Raw genomic sequence first — 20,725 nt, forward strand, 5'->3', positions numbered from 1 at the left:
TGTTAACATACATTATTCATTAAATATTTTAAATGTTTTCTTGAATTACATCTGTGTATTATTTTTCAAACTCTTACAGTCATGGAATAAATTCCTAACAAGACCTTAAGGATACAAGTACAGCTCTCTACAAATTGCCCAGTATGAATCCAATTGTCCTCTAGTTACCTATTTTAAAAATCCACTGTTCTATTTTTGCTGGTGTGTCACTTCAGGTTTGCAGTTTATTAGACCATGCTCTCCGTAGCAAGGACAGGGTTTTCCAATATATTCAGAGAATACTCTCAAGGATTGCAAGTCAAGTAAGTAGAACAGATAAGTCCAGAAGCCCAAACCACAAACCAGCGGGAATAGCCATGAATGGAAAACAAACTCCAGAAGTAAATTTGCAGTATTGGAGGTGAAAGCTCAATGGTTGCATAGTGTACTGACTACATTTTTACACCTTGTTATGTTCTCTGGACCTTCAACAGATTGACCTGCCACCAAATGTCAACCTTTCCTGCACTGAGTGTCATGCAGCTGGGATCTCAAAAGTGCTACCTAGCACTTCTATTGGACATCCCTCTCCTTCCACGCTGGAAAGCCTAGTAAATAATTTTCTCTCTTCTCAGGCCTCTCTTAGTCTCCTGCTATGCTGCCTCTTGTCAAAAGCTGACCAATTCTTCTTCTTCTTTGGTTGGTTAATACCTTTGGAAACCTCTACTGCCCTTCTCTGAATTTCTCATTTTATTACATCCTTTTTAAAACAGGAGATGACAACTACAGAATACTGGAGTACTGTGGTTTATGCAGCAGACTGCAATGGCATAATGAGCCATAATGGATAACAGCATAATGAATGGTAGGAGCACAAAACAAACTTCAGCATACACATTTTGCAAAATCCCCTGGGTACTACATCCTACACAGCTACCTATGGAAACAGATTATTGCTCTGAAGAATCTGTTCTGGATGTCAGTGACGAGATACTAAAGTAGATAAAACTACGGTTTGAGCCATAACTGCAATTCCTGCCATAAACAGGACACAAAAACATCAAGAGTTCTCAACTCCCAAAAATTCTGAGGGAAGAGGCAGTTAAAATACAAATCAAAAAATGAAGAGACTAACATCTTCTTTTTACCCACAACTGTTTTCCATCTTGTCACTCTGAAATCCAGCCAGTGTTAGGCAAACTGCACTTCATTTATTCTGTGACACATAATCCTCCTAATTAAGGGATTCAATTGAAGTATCAGTATAATGCAAGAACTGGTAAGTTTTAGAACCTTAATTTACACCACCAACTTGAAATCAGATGAATCTTTACAAATCTGGGCCAGGTTTTCTTCCTTAAGAAGGCTGACAAACAGTGAAAGGTTAACCTAACATAAAGCATTCCAGTTGTACACCATCATAGGCACTTGATGTCTAAAAGGCTGTATTCACTCACTCCAATCTGTCTGCCAAAATGAAACACATCACGGAAGGCAACCCAAATTTGTGTGGGAGATGTGTCAAAATTGCATAAATACCTACTTCCACTAGTATAAATTAACAGCTGTGATCATCTCAGCAGAGCCAAGTAAGTGGATGCTCATAGAAATTCAACTGTCACCTCTAAATGTGGCCTATTTCATGTGGCAGCTAAATCATACTGATATCTTGTTTCACAATAACAGTTGAGATACACCAAGAAACGGTCCAAAACTTCATTTCAGAGGATGTCAACTTGGCATCTTGCAAAGTAAAACAATCATGAGCATAGTCTCATGAGAATGAAGGAGATTTATGAAAATAAGAAAAGAAGAAAAAAAATTAAAGTCCTAGCACACAAGTGAGTATTTATTGATAGCCCAAAATAATAAAATGGTGAATTAATCAAATACCTTGAAACATGAGCAGCAGAGTATAATTTAACATTATCTGGATTCAGTCTGCTGAGCAATTTGATGCAGTACAATCAGGGTTTTAAATAGAGTATGTGAGCATCAGCGAGAAGTCTGCATTACTGAACCATACTATGTGCTGAGCCTTAAGATGCTAATAATATTTTTCTACAATCCAATTAAGAAAACCTTTCTTAAGTAACCATAACATAGATGGCTATTTCAAACAGCTCATTATAAACAACATGAGGGCAGGATCTGTAAAAAAACTACCCTAATTGTTAGAAGATCTGTTCCTCAGTCTTCAGCAGGTAAAGTCCATGGAAGACCATAAAAGACCACACAGGAAATCTGCCTTTTTCAAGAAGAGAGCAGCATGAAGCCCAAGACGCAGAGCAAGCTCAGTCTCCACTAAGCCTCAAGCCTCAGATGCCACAATGACTAAACCCCTCAGCAGTGCAAAAGGCAACCAGCCATACTAGCAAAAGCTTTACTTTTACTGTATCTTGGCAGTTCCTGCAATACAGAGTACAAAAATTGCGCAGTGCTGATGGAGCCCAGGAGCAGCTGGTCAGAGCACAGGGCAGAAGGAGATGTCACACACGAGTGCCCCACCCAGGGCACTCTTCACCAAAAATACCTTGTCAAGTACAAGTATCTTGCCACCAGATGTTTCCACTCTCTTACTATGCAATCACCTTGGGAAGAGGACTACAGAACACTGCACCAAAATAATTCCAATGATAAAAGTACAACGTGCCTTGGGTTTCAGCATGTTATTCCAAGGGTCCATAGATGATGAACTGTGTTAAGGATAATTTTAAAGTGAAGAACTCATCCCAGTGTTTATGCCAGTGACTCACAGCTGAATGACTTCAGAACGACACTGCATACCTATTGGTGACCTCACGGAAATCAAATTTCCTGAAGCACTTTAAAAACACCTGTAAAAAGTATTCCTCATCCCTGAAAGAAGGACTGTGTAAATTATTACTGTTAGTTTCATGCTTGTATTTTCATGTCTCTTAAATTTACAAGAGACATACATAACTGTGTCAGAAAAAATAATCTACTGTTGGGGCCTGAGAACCACTAACTTGGGAAGTCCACATTCAGTGCTCTGCTGGTCTTCTGAACTTAGTGAAGAGACCTGGATTCTATCTGTTTTATTCATAAAATTACTTCTATTAAAATCTAAGGTAGTCATGCATGTAGAAAAAAATTAACTAAGTATTTAGTCATTTAGCAGCAGTGTGTGAAAGCACAACACAGAATTTAAGCTGGTTGTATAAATACATCCCTGTCATCTTAAGTGTAGTATCATCAACAACATTTTAAGTTTAAAAAGACTCACCAAAATCACAGCAAGATACTGGCTATTTACACAAATCTACATAAAGATCAACAGTCATTCTTGTCATGGCTAAAAATTTCTGCATGAGCAGTAACCCATAACTGGTTTTGGCACTGATGCATACATAAAGGAAAACACAGCAACCTAACATAGGGACAGTGAAAGTCTCTGCCTGCAAGCTGTAGGCAAATATTTTTTTAAACCTATTATACAAAAGAACACATACAAAAGCATACAAGCAGCTGCTGTAACATACTTCCAGGCCTCTGAACAAGCATCAACTTACTAATTGCCTAACAGAACACCACTTCAACACAAATGTTTCCCTAGGTTTTTTTTAAATAACATATTGAATGCAAACATTGGCGTTAAGCTGTAAGAATGTCTAGGAAGCCTAAATTTTGTCTAGAAAACCTAGTTTTATGTCTGGTTTTGTTTAGTATTGTTTTGTTCTACAGACTATTCAGCTAAGTAAAATGAAATCTAAATAAAACACAGTATGATCCTGGATTAGTTACTATCTTCTAAAAGGCATAATAGCTTATTCAGACAAGATTAGAAAGAATAACAAAATCAATATATATGCAATTTGTAACTGGGAATTTATAACAATGACAGATCTTCCTCTGCCTCTCTATGCAGATGGTTCTCAGCACTGGAGAAGTACCTGTAGTGGTTTTCAGAAAAATGGACACGACAATACTGCAAGGCTGATTCTTGCCTTCAAGTCAGATAAGCAGAATAGCAGCATGGAGTCCATGTAGAAAAAGACAAACTTGTTTGATTTGCTGAAAGATGATAATATGAACAACTAGACAGAAAAATTATTCAGTAAGAGCCTTTTAACAGATCAGAGTAAGCGAGGTTATGTGAAACAAGGACAGGAGAGTAATTAGGCAAAACAATTAGAATAGATCCTTGCAACTAATTTTCTGGCTATATGATTCAAGAAATATTTGTATTCAGATCCTGTTCATTTTTTTCAGAAACAAGCATTTTTCTATTTGTGACAATAACATGCCACTTCTCAATATGTGTTGTTTAAGATAAACCGAAGTCAGTATATAGTAAGTACTTGACCTAGTCAGTCTAATTATTTAACTCTTGCACTGCTCATTTATTTCTAAATGAAACCACAGGAGCAGCTACATGCGTATTTTCTTTAGCAAGGACTGGAAACTCACACGTTTGTGACTCACTGTTCCATGGCTGAAAACAGCTGTGCCACACACAACTGACCAACTGATCCTCTGAACGTGACTCACAGGTCTACCAAAATCGGTCCAGATCTGCTACCAGCAAGAGGCCACCCCATCAGGACACAAAACACCTCCGTACCAATTCTTGGTAAACTCTCCCACAGCCTCTCTGCTCAAGTCTTCCCACCAACTTTAAGAGTGCCCTCAGGGTAGAAAGGGGCAGCAGTCTGACCAGAGGAGGCACAAGGTATCCACACATCTGCTAAAGCCTGTTAGGTGTTCACCCTGCCATCAATAAACAACACTACCTGAAGTTTGTACAAGTCTGCTCTCGGTAATTCACAGGGAAAATTACTCTCTAAGGATGGCAGGGGAACCAATAAACTGGTTCAAATGACACTCCCTTTTCAATACCAGTATGGCCTGCCACTCAAGGGTATTTTTGATTAATTTTTTGATAGCTGCAGAGAACTAGCAAAAAGTAAATTGTCCCATTTCCATATTTGTCAAAACAAGTCAAGTTACTGTCTACTAAATGTGGTAATTTCTTGCATTCAATAGAGGACACTGAAGAGTATGCATAGGAAATCCAAGGACTTCCTAACAACAATATAGAAATCATATCTACTTTTTGTCAATGACTACTGTTTTGAAAACTTAAACTTGTTATTAAAAAAAAAAATTCAAAGCCAGTTGAGAGGGAGAAAAAAAAAAACCACACACACACACACACACACATTATTTGGTCATCATGTGTCCTTCCAGTGAAATCTGCAGCCACTCAATATCTCTAGTTTACTCTCCACTTGGGACACTAACAATTGATAAGTAAGTACAGAGAAATTATAATGGTTGGAAAAGAATATGACTAAATTAGAACAAATTTTTAAGGGAATTTCCCTAGTTGAAAAAATCATTCTCACAACTATAAATACTGAATAAAGTTAAAGGAAGCATAAAAGAGCAGGACAGACTTTACAATGAGAATTTTCATGAGGAAAGCATGATAGAAAACTTAGCAAAAGCCACTTCCTCACAGCAGTATATTTCAGTTCTGAACAGGTATGTAAGGAAAATTATTCACAAGTTATGAAAGATCCAATATCAAAGTAAAAGAAAAATACTGACCAGGATTAAGATCCAATACTAAAGCAAAACAAAAAAAATCATTGACCTGGATTAAGTTCTCATTAGTACCTCATCATGAAACACATAGTTTAAAGCTGCTCTAGTGCTTCAAATTACATGAAACCATAGCCTCAGCTACCATAAGGAGATGAGTATTACAATAATTTCTTCTCATATGTATGCTCTACATCAAACTAAGAAACTGCAAGAAAAAAGATTCATTTAGTCCCATGAGAACCTTCAAAAATATAATTCACAAATGGTAATATTGAACTGCTCCAGTCTCAAGCAGAGGAAAAAATGTGAACCAACCAAGACAAAAGGTGCAAATTTCCAGAACAGATACTGGTATTGATGCTTTGACTTTCCTGAGCTTTCACTGACAGCACCTTCACTTCCGTGGAATAACAAGCTGGGCATCACCCCCTTCTCTGCCTGCAACTTCTATGAATTATATCAGGCTTATAATGACTCTGTCCATCCACAGAGAGCAAGCAAGCAAAACTGCAAAAACTTGAAGAAAAAAACTATTTGCTATCAAGGTAAGCCCTCAGGGGCATCATTGTCACAGATGCTTGCATATGTCACCAATACAGATACTCAGTGTAGTGACTGTTTCATTTAGAATGTAAATAGTCTTCTCAGCTCTAGTCTGGGAAGCAGAAATAATATTATCATGTCTACCAGCCCCTGAAGAATGAGTGGAACTCACTGGAAAAAGACACAGAAACCATTGAGACTGATGTCCAGCACACAGGAGATGCAGAATGAATGTGCTGGCTAACAGGACTGACTATTTCTGCCTTGCAAGCAACATGGAAAAATCAATCTGAGAAGTGGATAAAAATAACTACCATTCCCATTCCCACCTGCTCACTCCGGACACAACCACAGAATAATATTACTTAAGCATTGCCATGGTGGCACAAACCTCCAGAGGTTGGTGGCAAGGCCAGAAATCAAGTGATGCTGCCTTTGAAAAGAGCAAGTTTCCAGTCTGATTCACCTGCAGACTCCTGATTCACTGCTGCAGACTCCCAGCACTAGCTTTTATCCTTATCACTCCCCACCAGTGCAATCTGCCCTGTCACCTGGAGCAAAGCAGCAAAACAATTTTGGGAACACCCTCACATATGTTTCAAACCTCTGAACACAACAGGGAGGTGGCAGAAATTTTTAAAATAACAGACACAAGCAAAGCAATCACTATTTACCAAAAGCAGTCACTGAAAAGCAGCTTAAAACAGCCCAACATGAGACTGCTGGTTAAGCACTGTCTGGTCCCCTGAAACCCATTTTCACTGGTCCTAAAAGGGTAACTTCCACCAGAGCCTTCTTGCCCAACACTCTCACCCATGCAGCTTCCGGAGGAGACGCGCTCTTATCCATGTAGGAAACAGATTTCAGACAATCTGCAGAGAGATGAAGCCAACAGGAACAGTGAAGAAAACAGGGCAGGGGAAACAGTTGAAAGGAAGAAAGCATCAGGAAAGACGTGAAAGAGGAAACAGGTGCACTGGCAGGAGAAAAAAAAATACAAGTTGGAGGGGAAGGCAAATGTACAATGTCAAAGTAATATAGACCAGTTTGTGCTCGTGCTCTCTCCTCTCAAACTGCAGAATAGATGAGTCAAAATGAGTGAGAATTATAGGCAAGAAGGAAAAGAGGAAAATACAAAAAAAAACCAAAACCCAGGCCTGTCACAGCAGTACTTCTTACCAATCACAGAGCAGTCTGGGTTTCTGATAGATAGGATCAAGTCACCTGAGCCAAGGTAGAGAAATGTGGGAAACAGGGAAAATTGAAAAAAAGTTGTCACTAGCACACCTGTCAGGAAAATAAAATATTCTACAGAAATCCTAACATTTCAAATTCTGCTGCTCTTTCAAATCAAGATGAAAGGCATTTTAAGTTCATTAAACTTTAACATCACTTTATAGAAACACTGGATTTTGAGGTCAAACTCTAATGTTCTTCAGCACAAAACAGGAAACGCTGAATACTACCACATTTTTTTCCAAACAGTTTTAAGAACATCTCCCAAGAATGGCATTCCTGCAAAACCTTTTGAGGGCTAATTTTTCTGCTGAACTGCTTCACCACAAATTTTAGATTGGACACAACGTTAGATGAAATCACTTGTTCCTCACTGGAATTAAAAGATACACCACTTAGGAGTTATTTCCAGCCTAAACAGTTTAGCAAAATATATTTGTGGTCCTGCATTTTGAGCCAAAAATTTGGACAAATATTTTTAAGATTTAAAAAGCCATTCTATTGCATGGAAATGGACATGAGTTCTGCGCCAGAAATAACAAGTCCTTAATTAATATGACAACTACCTTTAGAAGACCAACACAGAGAAACCCCACCAAGACAGCAATTTTGCCCCAGAAAAGAACATCTGGCTTTTCTTCCTCACTGCTAAACAGAGGCCACACAAACTCACAGTTACTGTAATACTACTGATGGAAGTATCCACTCCTCAGGCCTATTCCTAGTGAGGTGAGCTAAGAGACAGTGTTACATAATATATTCCCCCTCTTGTTTCAGGACTTTTTAATTAGTTGTTGTTTTCTTATGTTTCTCCCATTGTTAATGGCAAATAACTTATAATTTCTCTTTTAACAATATTATCTTTTTTTTTCTTTGTAGCAGGTATTTTTAACACCAGAGAATAATTCAGATTACATTAATATTGCTAGAGCTTGTGCTCTTGAAATAATGTGATGCGCTATGGGGCTTCCAAGCTACAAAAACCTACATTCTCAGAAAAAAGAAAGTGGATAGTTTAAATTAAGCAGATTCCCCAGGGTTCTATGAATCTGAGCAATTATAGCTGGGAAGGCACACAAATTCAGATATGCTCCAGTGTGCTGCTCAGGAGTTTCTCATGAAGTGCAGCCCACCCTGTATCCAGCATGGCTCAGCTATTCCTACATTCACATTCTCCCATCACCATCTGCATTAACAAGCAAATGTCCCAGGCAGCAAAGCCTTTCATCTCAGCTAATCATTTTACCAGGGTCTTCAGCAGAAAGGGAAAACTATAGGGCTATGGTACAACTATAGAGGCATTCCAATAGGATTACAGGAGTCACTTCCACAAAGCTTCACAAAACCTGCGCCAGCACAGTACCAATAGCTACCAGCACTTTCTAAGGCAAAGTCCTCCTAACCAACAATATTGCTTGAAGGCATTACTGAGAACAATTGTGGAATTAAACCTCAGCTTTTACAAGGAGTACCATCTGCTCAGCATACTTGCAGTGAAACCAGCGGCCTCAGCACAATCCACAGAGAAGATGCATCACCATATTCAGTGCTGCCAACCACAAATGCAAACTGAATGAACACAGACCCTGAATAACTTTCTCATGACTACATGTAGTGATTAACATCAAGGCACGGTGGTAGGTAAACATGCACTGCCCTCTTTGTGATGGAGAAAAAGAAGATTGGGACAGGCAGAACTCAAAACAAAACATGGCTGAAGTTAACCCTGCTTGGGAGTCCAGTAAAATCTCAGGACATTACACACCTGTTAAAGACCACTTAATATTTTAACCTATTCTGCACTTTTAAAAATTCTCTAAGAATTCGGTCAAACCAAACACCCCTAAGAGGACACACACATGGCCCAAACAAGCCCTCTGGGGTATGGTCCAAAAACTGTTATTTCCATCAAGCAGCTAAAAAGCTAAGCGAAATTAAAAAAAAAAAAAAAATTTTAAAAAAAAAGTGGGAAATCAAAGCCCAGCAGGAATTTTCAACACTTACCAATTCAGAAAACTATGTGATACAACCTGATATCCTACATCACTTTGTGAAAACATGGAGGGTAAACCATTAAGAGAAAGTGAAACCTAAATATTTCCGCTCACAACTTCACAAAATTTAACAAAACTGGTACTACTGCAAAATGCAAAACTTGAGCCACAAAGAACAATGAAGAGCTTTTCAAAATAGATGCCTCAATATAAGTTCTAAAACCTTGGCAGAAATCCCTTTTCAGCCAACCACACATCAACTGACCATAAACCCAAAGGCAGCAGCCTGCAAGGGCACTTCAGGGAGTCTCACTCTTTCAATTTTGAGAGTGAAAGATGCTGCAGGCAATAGCAATAGCTTGAACATTCTCTCTGGTGTTTCCTACGCTCTACTTATTTTCCAGGAAAAAGAAATTCAAAGCTTGATCTAAATCCTACAGAGATAAGTAGGATTAATGAGTGTTCACTTCAAGTTACAATTCACATGGCAGCACTATGTCATCACCATAGCTCCATCCAGAGACACCTAAAATCTGAGGGGACGCTAATGCAGAGAAGGTGTTCTTCTCCATCTACCTTTAACCTTCTCTATGCTGGAATCAAATGTACTTACTCATAGATTCTGAAAATTCAGAGGAAAAAATACCATGGCCTTTTATGAGTTGATATAAGGCATCACTATTACGAGACAGCAGTTGATGGGAATTTGAAGTCAATCACTGGAGCACATAACTGAAATCCTGACTGCCAAAATGCAAGCAGAACACAAGGAATTATACAAGCTATGATGATGCTGTAATTATTATGCTCTTAGTTTAGAGTGTGTGCAAGCAAAATAACGCATTCATTTTTAAACACATCAAATTTCCTACACAACAGTGAAGACAGACTGCTTTGACAATTAACATTTTAAAGGGCCAAGTTCTAATCATTCTGTTTTAGTGACTCTCGGGCTTTTTTCCATGTAGAAGCAGTGTGAATGAAGGAGCAAATAATGATACAAAATACCCTAAGTATAGATTATACAGCATATGCCATTATATAACTCAGAAACAAATAGGTAAATTTGATGGTACCAAGGATTAAAGGACATATCTAAGGATTTTGGAAAAACAAATCATCTTGTTCTGCTAAGCTTTACCAGTTAAAAATATGCTTTAAAAAATGCCTTGCTTTGTTGGGTGTTTTTTGTTTGGGTTGTTTTGGGGTTTTTTTTTCACAAAGTATTTGATTATAGAAACAGTGTCATGCTTTTTTTTTTTTTGCTTGCTTCTGCAAGGCAATCATACTATAGACTGTATATCATTTAAAGTAAGTTTCAAGGATAGAATGAGCAAAAGAGAAATACTGACAGATTAACTGAACAGCTACTAACTATTTATAAAATAAAATTCTGATTTAAAGAAAAGGCCAAAAATATTTTGGATTGTAACATAAGACAACTGAACCATACCTGTAGGTCTGCAAGAGCATTTTAAATAGCACATGACTGGCTTTTATACAAATTGCTACAATACCTCTATAGTATGCAATTTGTGTCTAATATTTCATGTTCTGAATACACAAAGAAACAAATATCCAACTAATAGTCCTTCAGTGTTTCATGTTACCAAGACATTCACTATTGACATTTAGTATAGGATTACAGAAAGGGCCATTGACTGATATTTTTTCCAAAAGATATGTTCTCACTTGACAATGTGGTGAACTGAAGCCAATAGCATTCACTGAGCTTTGAGAGAATATCTTTCTTTTAAATATAAAAATTCAAAGCTTTACTATAAAGCTGTCAGTTCAGATTGCATTTTACACATCATAAGTCTTAGCAACAGCTGGTATTTCACAATGCCTCAAGTCTTAAACATGGCTTGTCAAAGCAAAACAAGAGGAAAGAAAAGGTAGCTCCAGATGATGCCAAGCACACTGAAAAGTGCAGGGGAAGAAATTAATAGTCATTTGATAAACTACTCAACAATTCATACTTCTTTGTGAAACAGAATTTTTGAAATACTGGAATACAATGTAAGGTAGTACAAGACATTGCTATGAAGTATTATGGAATGAGATGAAGTACTGCAATGCTGTTTCACAGCAACAGGAGAACAAAAAATCAAATATTTTTGACAGGAGATTTTGTTCTATTTGGTCTTTAAAGAACTACAGGTACAATTTTAGTACTGGGTGAACAAGTTCAAAAACTGACACCTCTGTATCAAGCAAAACTTAAAGAAGATGAAACTGTCAGTGATCTAATAAAACAATACCTATTCCTCTGTACTCCGATACCCACACAATGCAGGGCATGAGCCAGGCCTTCCCTGCCTGCTCCAAGCAGTGACAGCCTTGGGTCTGGACAGAAGCTGCCCTCTCCCCCAGCATGTGGCAGTACACAGAGGGGAGCACATCCCAGCAGGTTTCCTTTGCAGCCACAGGCACTTGCCCTATTCCCCTCTGGGTCATCTGCTGGTCAGGAAGCCAACAGTACTTCAGCAGAAGGGTCTCCTCTATTTTACCAATATCAAACTGTGCTCTGGAAATCCTTCCTGCCCATGCCTCTCACCAGCCTCCTGCTAGCTGCTGCTCCCAGTTAACCCTTCTCCCCAACACCCACAGGAGTGGAACCCAGGCTCAGCTATATGAGGGCCAGGAGTGCCAGGTCCCTGCTGGCATGGCCAGGATGAATGCACCACCATGATCTCTGCAAGCTTTGCCCCTCACCCCTGGCAGCTGCCTTGCCTCTCTCTCACCTTGCAGCTCTTTCTCTCCTTACCTTCTGTATCTCCTTCTTTACAACTATGATTTCATCAATTCTTTTGACCTTCAAAGGAGAATGGAAAGGGATGCATGTGAGAAATCCAAGATCCTGTATCTGCCCAAGTGTACGGATGTATTTTGCTAACCCAGCCTGATGTGCAGTGCTGCAGCCTGGCAAATAACCTCCTGCACCTCACAGGACTACAGCAGGACATAAGAGACTGGCATGCCAACAATGATAAAGCCACTATCATTAAAAAATAACACAGTATATCCAAGATTGGTTTTCTGTACTTATCTTGTGATAAATACCAAATTTTTAAGTGTCTTGCTTGCTGATACCCTCTTCAAACCAGCTTCCCAACTTTCTCTGACCGTTCTTTCAGTTAATTTTGTTTCATTTGATTATTTCCTCCTACTTCATATGCATATATATATATATATAATTTAACCCCTTTGATTTGTTTCTTTTCATAAGCAGTCCTTCAACTTGCCACCAGCACTGGTCTTCCACCTTTGTCTGACAAGGATCAGAAAAAACTTGGTTTTTCCCACATGACACAGCAGTGTGCCATACACAGACATTAAATTAAGTGATCCACTGCTGGCACACACTATAGTCTCTGTGAGAAAGCACCACAAATATTTTTTCTATTAATGCATTAGATAGCTGCCAGAACACCAAAATTTTGTCAGAAGGGGACATTTGAGACACCTCTTGCCAAGATGCATATGCCACATTTAATAACTGTATGATAAACATAACACATAAAATAAGCTTTACCACAGTACAACTGCAGTTTTCCCTTCCCCTGCAATGAAAAAGAATGAATGCAAATCAGTTAAAGTCATTACATCACTTTTCAAGCACTATTTTCTTTGTCTGCTTCAGGTAGGAAGAATTACCCAGAAAAACCAGGTCAATACTTTTTCATCAGTCCTTTCTTAGAACAAAACAGAGGTCATATTAAGGTTTTGCTTTGAACAAATATTTGTTAAAAATATTTTATCAAGTCCAACACATACAAGATATGCATATGTACACATATCCTACACATGGATAAATATACCTTTTATGGATAATATATCTTATGGCAAATAGAGTTTTTATTTAAATCAATCATGGAAATGAAGTTAAATGTGGTAAAGATGTTAGGTGGACCATATATAAATACCAGCAAGTAAGCAGAGAGATTGAAAATATTTGAAGAGTTAAAAAAAAAATTAAAATAACCGAATTCTTTTAAATTTATGTGAATATATAGTAAATTTCAAAGAATTCAAGAAGAATGGGGGTGGTTAAACACATCTCTTGTTTCTATATTGACAAAAAGTGAACCAGTTTCTAAACTCTTATTCAAGCCCAAGAAGTTTTACAGTTTCAAAATAACTGCATTAATCTAAATGTATCTTTGTGGTACTTCCTAGCACCTAAGGTAACAAGAAAACACAGCGTATCCACACCTGCTGGGAGCCTACAGAGGAGGGATGCACACTCGGGGCAGAAGATCAGGGTTGTCGTTTGGAGGGAATGGAGAAGCTCCAAGACAAAGACAGGATTAGAGGAAACAAAAAGGTATGTCTCACTCAGCACACCCACATCCTGCGACTACCTGATCCCACTGTAACCAAGAAAAAATAAACTTCTGCACAAAAGCTCTGTTACCACACCAAAATACGACATGGATGACAAAGATAAGCAACTTCCTTTGGACAAAACAGTCACATCGAAAAAAGGAACTCCCTAAAATTAGAAAATATTTGAACTTCTAATACTAAATGAGGGATATTTTGTTTATTTTTATTAGAATAATAGGAAATAGTTATTTTTAATATTTAATCTATGTCAACATCCCCTTCAAGTAAACTCCCGTGCCAGTATTTCATTAAGTGCTGTTTTCCTGTTTAGCAATCTCGCACAACTTAACTAAATGCCTTGCAAAAACCATTTCAAAACTAGTTTGCAAAGTATTACAGATAAAAGATAAGCATTAAACAGATGACATCTTCTGCAAATCCATCATAATCCATTGGTTTGGGTTCTACATTTCTGGTGACAAATTACTTAAGTTCTTGTATGATTATGATTAAACATTAGGATTAGTACTCTCAGGTATGGATCACTTCTATTTTTATTACTTTCACCAGCCTACATTAGCCAAGAGGCAGCATCTGAGGCAAGTGAATAACTACAGTGAACAGCTCTGAAGACACAGACACTGAGCTTCAGTACTCTGTCCTCTGTCTCACTGTCACCAGGAATCGATGCTCCACTTCAGGGGAAACCCCAGCACACCAGTCACACCTCCCTTGTTCATTTAGCACATTCCTCCATTCCCAGCAGTGACAGTGTCTAAGTGGTGCCTGCAGTAAGACCACTTTCACACGACTGAGTCAGGCAGCCTCCCCTACAGTTAAAGGCCAAAAGATATTACTTGATCCATCCCTTAAATTTCCTTTTCTGAGGGCACACACACAGGTTTAAGTAACTTAAGTTGCTAGCTCATGGGAGTTCAAACAGCAAAGTGAGTTTCAGCCTTGACACAATAGCTCTTAGTAGAGCAAATATTTTCCTATCCTGTTCAAAGTGAACAAAAACCCCGGACATGCATGTCCCCAAAACTGAAGATCCAATCTCATACAAAGCCCACGTGTAATTTTTCACAGAGGACCTCACACCAAGACACACCAGCTTCTCAGACAGGAGCCAGGCAGCACTGAGCTGGCAATCCAGAAGAGGAAGGCTCATTGGCAAAGCAACAATGCTGCTTAGCTTTTATATATGCAAGGTTTATACTTTTAACATCTGAGGCTCGCTTTCTGGAAAGTGTAACTGACTGAATTAGCTTCTGTTCTTCAAAGGATAACTTCTGCTAACCAAATATACATATTTTCATAAACATGCAGTAATGCAGATAAAAACAGCCAGCATTCATAAAGGTTCAAACCCCAATGTTTTGCAGCCTAAAACCACTGAGACTCTTCTCTCGCACAGGCATTATCTCCAAAAAAGGCAGAGGGGTAGAATCCACAGATCTCAAAGGCATAAAACAGCCCAGCCATGAGAACAGCTGTGACATCAGGTGCATAACTGGTGGTAGGACAAAGATACATGGTTCCGCAATACTAGCCAGCCCATAAAAGAGAACACAACCCTTGCCATTTGGTCAAGCACATGTTTGTGTGGCAATGCTGAGCATCATCAATCTCAGTTTCCATTCCTGCCCCAAGAGCTTCCAAGGCAAAGCAGTAGTGCCCCTGTTTGAATCAGGCTCCACTAAAAAGCATCTGACACTGCAGCATCAGTCACAATCCCTCTGCACTTTTGATATAGTTTATGAGGGGTTACCAAGGACTAGTAAGCAAAGCTTCTGAGCATCACTGATGTGTGATCTGCCACATTTATTCTGAAAAAATAAATATGTAAAGAAATGGAAAAGACTTGATTCTTATGTCAGAGGACTGACACCTACTCCCAGGTCTGCCTGAGGCAACACCTCTCGCTTTCCTGTTCTTTGGAGCTGCTGCATTTGTAACCAGCCCCTAAGACATGAAAACTTGGTTCATAGAAAAAAGCCTGACAAACATCAACAGCAGTAAGAGACAAGGCCAAAATCTAACCGCCTGCCCTCAACGAGGCCCATTCACGAAGTCTTCCTCCACCTTTCTCAGTCTCTGTTTGTACTGATCAAAAACTGTGCAGTAAGAATCCGCTGACCCACTCAAACTCAGTGCAAGAAAACATCAGATCACGGAGTACAGGAGCTGCAGCCTAGTTCTAGCAGATAAGGGATAAGGGCCAGATGAAGTTCAAGCAGCTCAGCTAAGCACTACAGACAGAGCAGCATTTTCAGATGGACTCTGCAGTCAGTGGCCAAGATGATTTCCATCCTAATGCCAACTCCGCTCTGCATCCAGTGCTGACAACTCATTACCCCACAAGGAACAGGTGAGCTTGTAGTGTTTCTTTCTACAAGACCCCAAGATTCGATGATACAGCAGCTTGATGATGCAAATCTACTGTGATGCAGTATTAGTTTACTGACAAGTACTATCCTGACAAAACTCACAACTTAGGGCAGATCTCACCAACTGAATAATCTTCAAGCCACTACGACTTCTCCCTAAGTTATTACTAAGAGCTCCTTACAGTCTCAGCCACAAACTACAAGCACAGGCAGAATTTCAGTTTCAGCAATATCTGAAATTTTCCCTGAGCGATCATTTCCAGCAGAATGGGTGTCCTCCAACAGGCTTTTTAAAAACCCCACAGAACCTCACTAAGACCACCAAATCTTGAACTCACAGAACACAAAGGTAACATTCCCAGTAAATTTAACACTATGTAGAGTTATGCATTATAGGTTTTGATCCAGCAACAGTTCCCCTTGTTTAAGGGTTAAAATTAGTGTAGGGCAGAGAAATGCACCATTGGAGAGAGCAGTCTGCAGCGCTGTGGAGTGCAGGTACCTCAGGCATAGAGCAGACGAGACAACTGTCATAAATAATCCAAGACCTACAATTATAATCCATAGTTCAAACACACCTAGAGAAATAAATATTAAAATTTATTCCCAAACTTGCTCTAACAAAGAAGACAATAGAGCATTTTGATACTTAGTTTTAGTAGATGGAAGGAGACCACCATGGTTTTAATTCATCAAAAATAAAATTAAATAATAGCGGTCCAGACAATTAACATTAATCTAGAATTCAAGTTGATGCAATGAGTTAACCATCTCAAAAATACTGTGTAATATTATGACAACACCTTTCTAGTTCATTTGAAAAACAAATATAAACCAAGGCTTTGGTTTAGCAAGTGCTGAAACTCACAGGTTGTAATGGTGCAGAGAAAAAACTTAACTGGATTTCTTCCACTCAGAGAAGCCCACCCTCTGTACCACTCCATCACTCAGATGACGAATTGCCTTTGCATATGCCACTCAAGCAAGCACTTGAGCTCTCAAGAACATGGGGATAGCCTTTATACCATTCATATCTAGTGCAAGCTTCTCAGAGTTTTGACTCTGACTAGCTGAACTACATTTTCCCTTTTTGCACTCTGAGCTTCCAGAACATGCCGTCTTGGAGTTAAGGCATAACCGCTAAAAAAAAAAAAAAAACAAAAACAAAAACCAAGAAAGAATTAATAGGAATTAAAATAACTGTTATTGTAAGTTAGCACGGACAAAGATATGGACAAAGCAGTGTAATTCACTACTACTGATTTTTGCCAGTGTCCTAAATGTGAACGGAATTTGAATTCCTATAAATCAAAAAGAGAACCATAACACTGAAATGTTACAGTGTATCCGTTTCTCAATATTTTCAAACACATGACAGGCTCAGAAGTTAGTTCCTTCCAGACAAACATCTGCTCAGCTGCCACCATCTCTGCCGAGGCATAGGTGTGCATGAAGCAGTGACAGGAAATCAAGTATATATAGTCTCTTCTTGAATTATTAATATAATCTTATCTCGCTATCTGAAACCAACTTTATGAGTCACAGTAACAAAGCATCAGTCCAAACTAAAAAACGCATTTAAAACGGGGTGGAACTAGGAATTACACTTAAATATTAAATAATTATTCCAAATATCAAGTTAAGCCAAAAATAAAAGGGCCGGAATTTAAATATATATATGGTACTACACAGGCAACCAGCTATCAAGAACACGATTTCACACTAGTAATCAGTCTTCCCTCTTCAACTCCCTAAGTCACAAAAAGCTGGGAAGAGCAGCTGACTGGCGCTACCAGGACTTCACCCGCCGCTCCCCACAGCCCCTGCTCTGCCTTCGCCACTCCGGGCGGGCTGCGGGCTCCGCTCCCCGGCCACGCCGGCTCAGCCCGGCGCCCTCCCTCCCAGCTACGTACCTAGGTACAGCCAGAAAAACTAGAAGAAATAGGTCATTTGATTTGTGACCGCTCACATTAAACAGTAACGCACACAGATGTTAAACTGCTGACCCTGGGACTACTGCGGGAACTTCTCCTTAGCACGGCCACCTCGTGACGGGCCCGGGGGACTCCCGTCCGAACCGCCTCCCGTTGCGGAGGACGAGCCCTCACGGAGGTTTCGGGAGCCGCCAGCCCGGAGCTGCAGTTGCGCTGTCCCAGCACGCGGGACGGGACGCGCCTAGCCCGGGCTGGACAGCTGCACCACGCACGGAAGGAGCCCGGCGAGGGCGGCCCCGGGTCCGACTCACGCTCACCGCTCTGCAGACGCGGAGGCTCCGGGTTGGAGACAGGCGGCGGCCGCGGGCGCAATCCCACTCCCGCACCCCGCGGGTCCCGCTCCCCGCCGCCACAAGTCGCAAGGCATAGCACGCGGAGACCCCACGCGTGGTGAGAAGGGCGCGGAAGGGGACAGAGGCAGGGGGGAGCAGCCGCACCTGGGACATCTGAGGGCGCAGGTTGATCTCCCTGAGGTTGATGGAGTGGCTGCGGAGGTTGTTGAGCAGCTGGCAGAGCAGGACGCCGTCGCGCAGCGTCTGCGCCAGGTCGAAGACCTGGGCCGTGTCCCAGGTCACCCTGTGGTTGGGCGGCAGCACCTTGCAGCTGATCAGCCACTGCCCGCACTGCTTCCAGGGCTCCATCCCCGCCACCGCGCCGCGATGCTGCGGCCGCGGCCGCCCCTGCTGCGCCCTCCCGCCGCCGCCGCTACCGCGGCCGGCCCGTCCCGCCCCGCCCCGTGCCCGCGCCCGCCCCGGGAGGCGGGTCCGCCGGCTCCCACCGCCCCTCGCCGCGCCCCGCGCCCGCCCAGCCCAGCGCGGCCGCACCTGCCGGTACCACGGCGGCCTCGCTGAAGCGGTGAGCGGGGGGCGCTGGCAACCACTGTCAGCCCTCGCCGGGCAGCTCCCAAGGCCGGTCCGTGAAGGTGCTCGTCTCGTCTGCTCGCCCGAGGATGGCCTAAACGTAGCACCTGCGGCACACAGGGCGCAGCTCAGACAGGCAGGTGTAGATAACAGCGCAATGGCACGTTCTGCCTTTTTGTCAGTCCTTTGTCCTTTCACTGAGCAAACAGCTGAGTGCTCAGAAGAGGTTCAAGCAGAATACTCTCAGCGACTTCTAGAAACGATAGAGAACACATCATGGCATAGCATTGTTTTCCCATCTGTTCTCCCCTACAGTACTTCGCAATTATTTCAATTTGATTTGCACTTTAAGTAATGTTTAAAAATATGTAATAGCTTCCAACAAACATTCAGACAACTTAAAATAAAAAAATTACAAGTGATTTTAAGTTACTAAATGTGACAAACTCCAAAACCAGACAACACAAACACCAGAGTTCACAATATCCTCTAAAACTCCAAAGCTATTAGTTCTTTTTGATTTTTGAAGGAGTGCTGGCAAATTAGTTTCTCCCCAAAAAAAATCACTTTAAAGGATACAAAAACTGGGGGGGGTGGGGGGTGTCCTCTGTAAAAACATATTAAAACACCTTTTTTTTAAACCGGAAAACCCTATTAAAGTACTATTAACATTTACGTGAGGAAAAAAAAACAAAACAGCAGACCACAGTGAGACAGCCTTCCAAGAACAAAACACCAACATGGTTATTCAAGATAGTCCACAACTATTGCTGGTTTTTGCATCTCCTCTTTTAAAAGCCTGACACTTATTGCTGATGGTGCTCAGAATAGTCCCACAATTTTTTTAATAATTTCTTGAAGAACTCATACAGACATTTAGGACAATTTATTTCAGAAGCTAAGGCCTAGCAAGTGATTTGCATGTTTCACTAAGGTCAGTATGCTGACTCCCTTTTTTCTCTTTCTTTAAACAGGCAGTATGTCTGCAGAACATGCCACAGGACACCTCACCATTTTGCATTGCATGCACCCAAAAGGACAAAGAAAATCATGGCCCTAAATGTAGGATCCAGATCCATGATCTGTAACACCTGTGCCAGTGCCCAGCAGGTGATGGGATGAGACAGGTGTGACTTGCTACCTCATTAGAAGGCACAAGTGCTGTTCCCAGATGACCTTGAGCAACATTTGGTTCCACTCTTAAAGATGCACGAAGTTGCAAGCACCTGGCTTTGTTTTCAGCCCTCTGCATGCATTATCTGGGCTGGCAAAGCAAAGAGGCTCCCAGGCCTGACCAGTGCTGAGGGAGCTCACAAAGCCTGGCCAGACATGTCAGAGCATGAATGCATTTTAATAGAACACAATCTCCAGTTAGCAGCTACAGGTTTTGCATGAATCAAAAGAGGGATCCTCATTCCAAAGGACTGGTGACAGTGCTGCTGAGCTTTAACTCTTTAAAATAATTTACATGGGACAGCATGTCATTAGGTTGCATCAGGTAGTGCCTCCATCACTTCAGGTCCCTCCTGCTCCATAGCTACCTGGGCAGTCACAGCCATGCAGCTCCCAGTTCTCAGGAAATGTGAATCCTCTGTTCAACAACCTAAGCCCAAACACTTGGTCACCAGTAACAGGTACCTCTGCCTCCTCAGAGCAACATTTGGTGGGTTTATGCCTGAGCCGCTGGAGGAGACGGCAGTTTGCAACACAAACATGCTATCAAAGTATCAAACTGCTTGCAACCAGGCAGAATTAGAGAGAATTTAATTCTTAATGTAAACCAAAAGGGACTGAAACTAATAGTTTCCACTGTGATCATTTGGATA

General features: G+C 40.9%; 1 protein-coding gene across 3 annotated transcripts in view; it reads right to left on the reverse strand.

Annotated features, from left to right (window-relative positions):
• Nucleotides 1-18,750, reverse strand: part of VAV3 (vav guanine nucleotide exchange factor 3) — a 150,668-nt gene extending 131,918 nt beyond the window's left edge. For all 3 annotated transcript variants that reach the window (XM_085068248.1, XM_085068250.1, XM_085068247.1), the window contains exon 1: nt 18,477-18,750. In XM_085068248.1, the coding sequence (XP_084924374.1) occupies nt 18,477-18,680 (204 nt within the window). In that variant the 5' untranslated portion in view covers nt 18,681-18,750. The remainder of the gene's footprint in view (nt 1-18,476) is intronic.
• Between the last annotated feature and the right edge of the window lie 1,975 nt (nt 18,751-20,725).

The sequence above is a fragment of the Lichenostomus cassidix genome, chromosome 8 (assembly GCF_008360975.1).
Source record: "Lichenostomus cassidix isolate B80296 chromosome 8, HeHo_3.0, whole genome shotgun sequence".
In the NCBI taxonomy this organism is placed as follows: Eukaryota; Metazoa; Chordata; class Aves; order Passeriformes; family Meliphagidae; genus Lichenostomus; species Lichenostomus cassidix.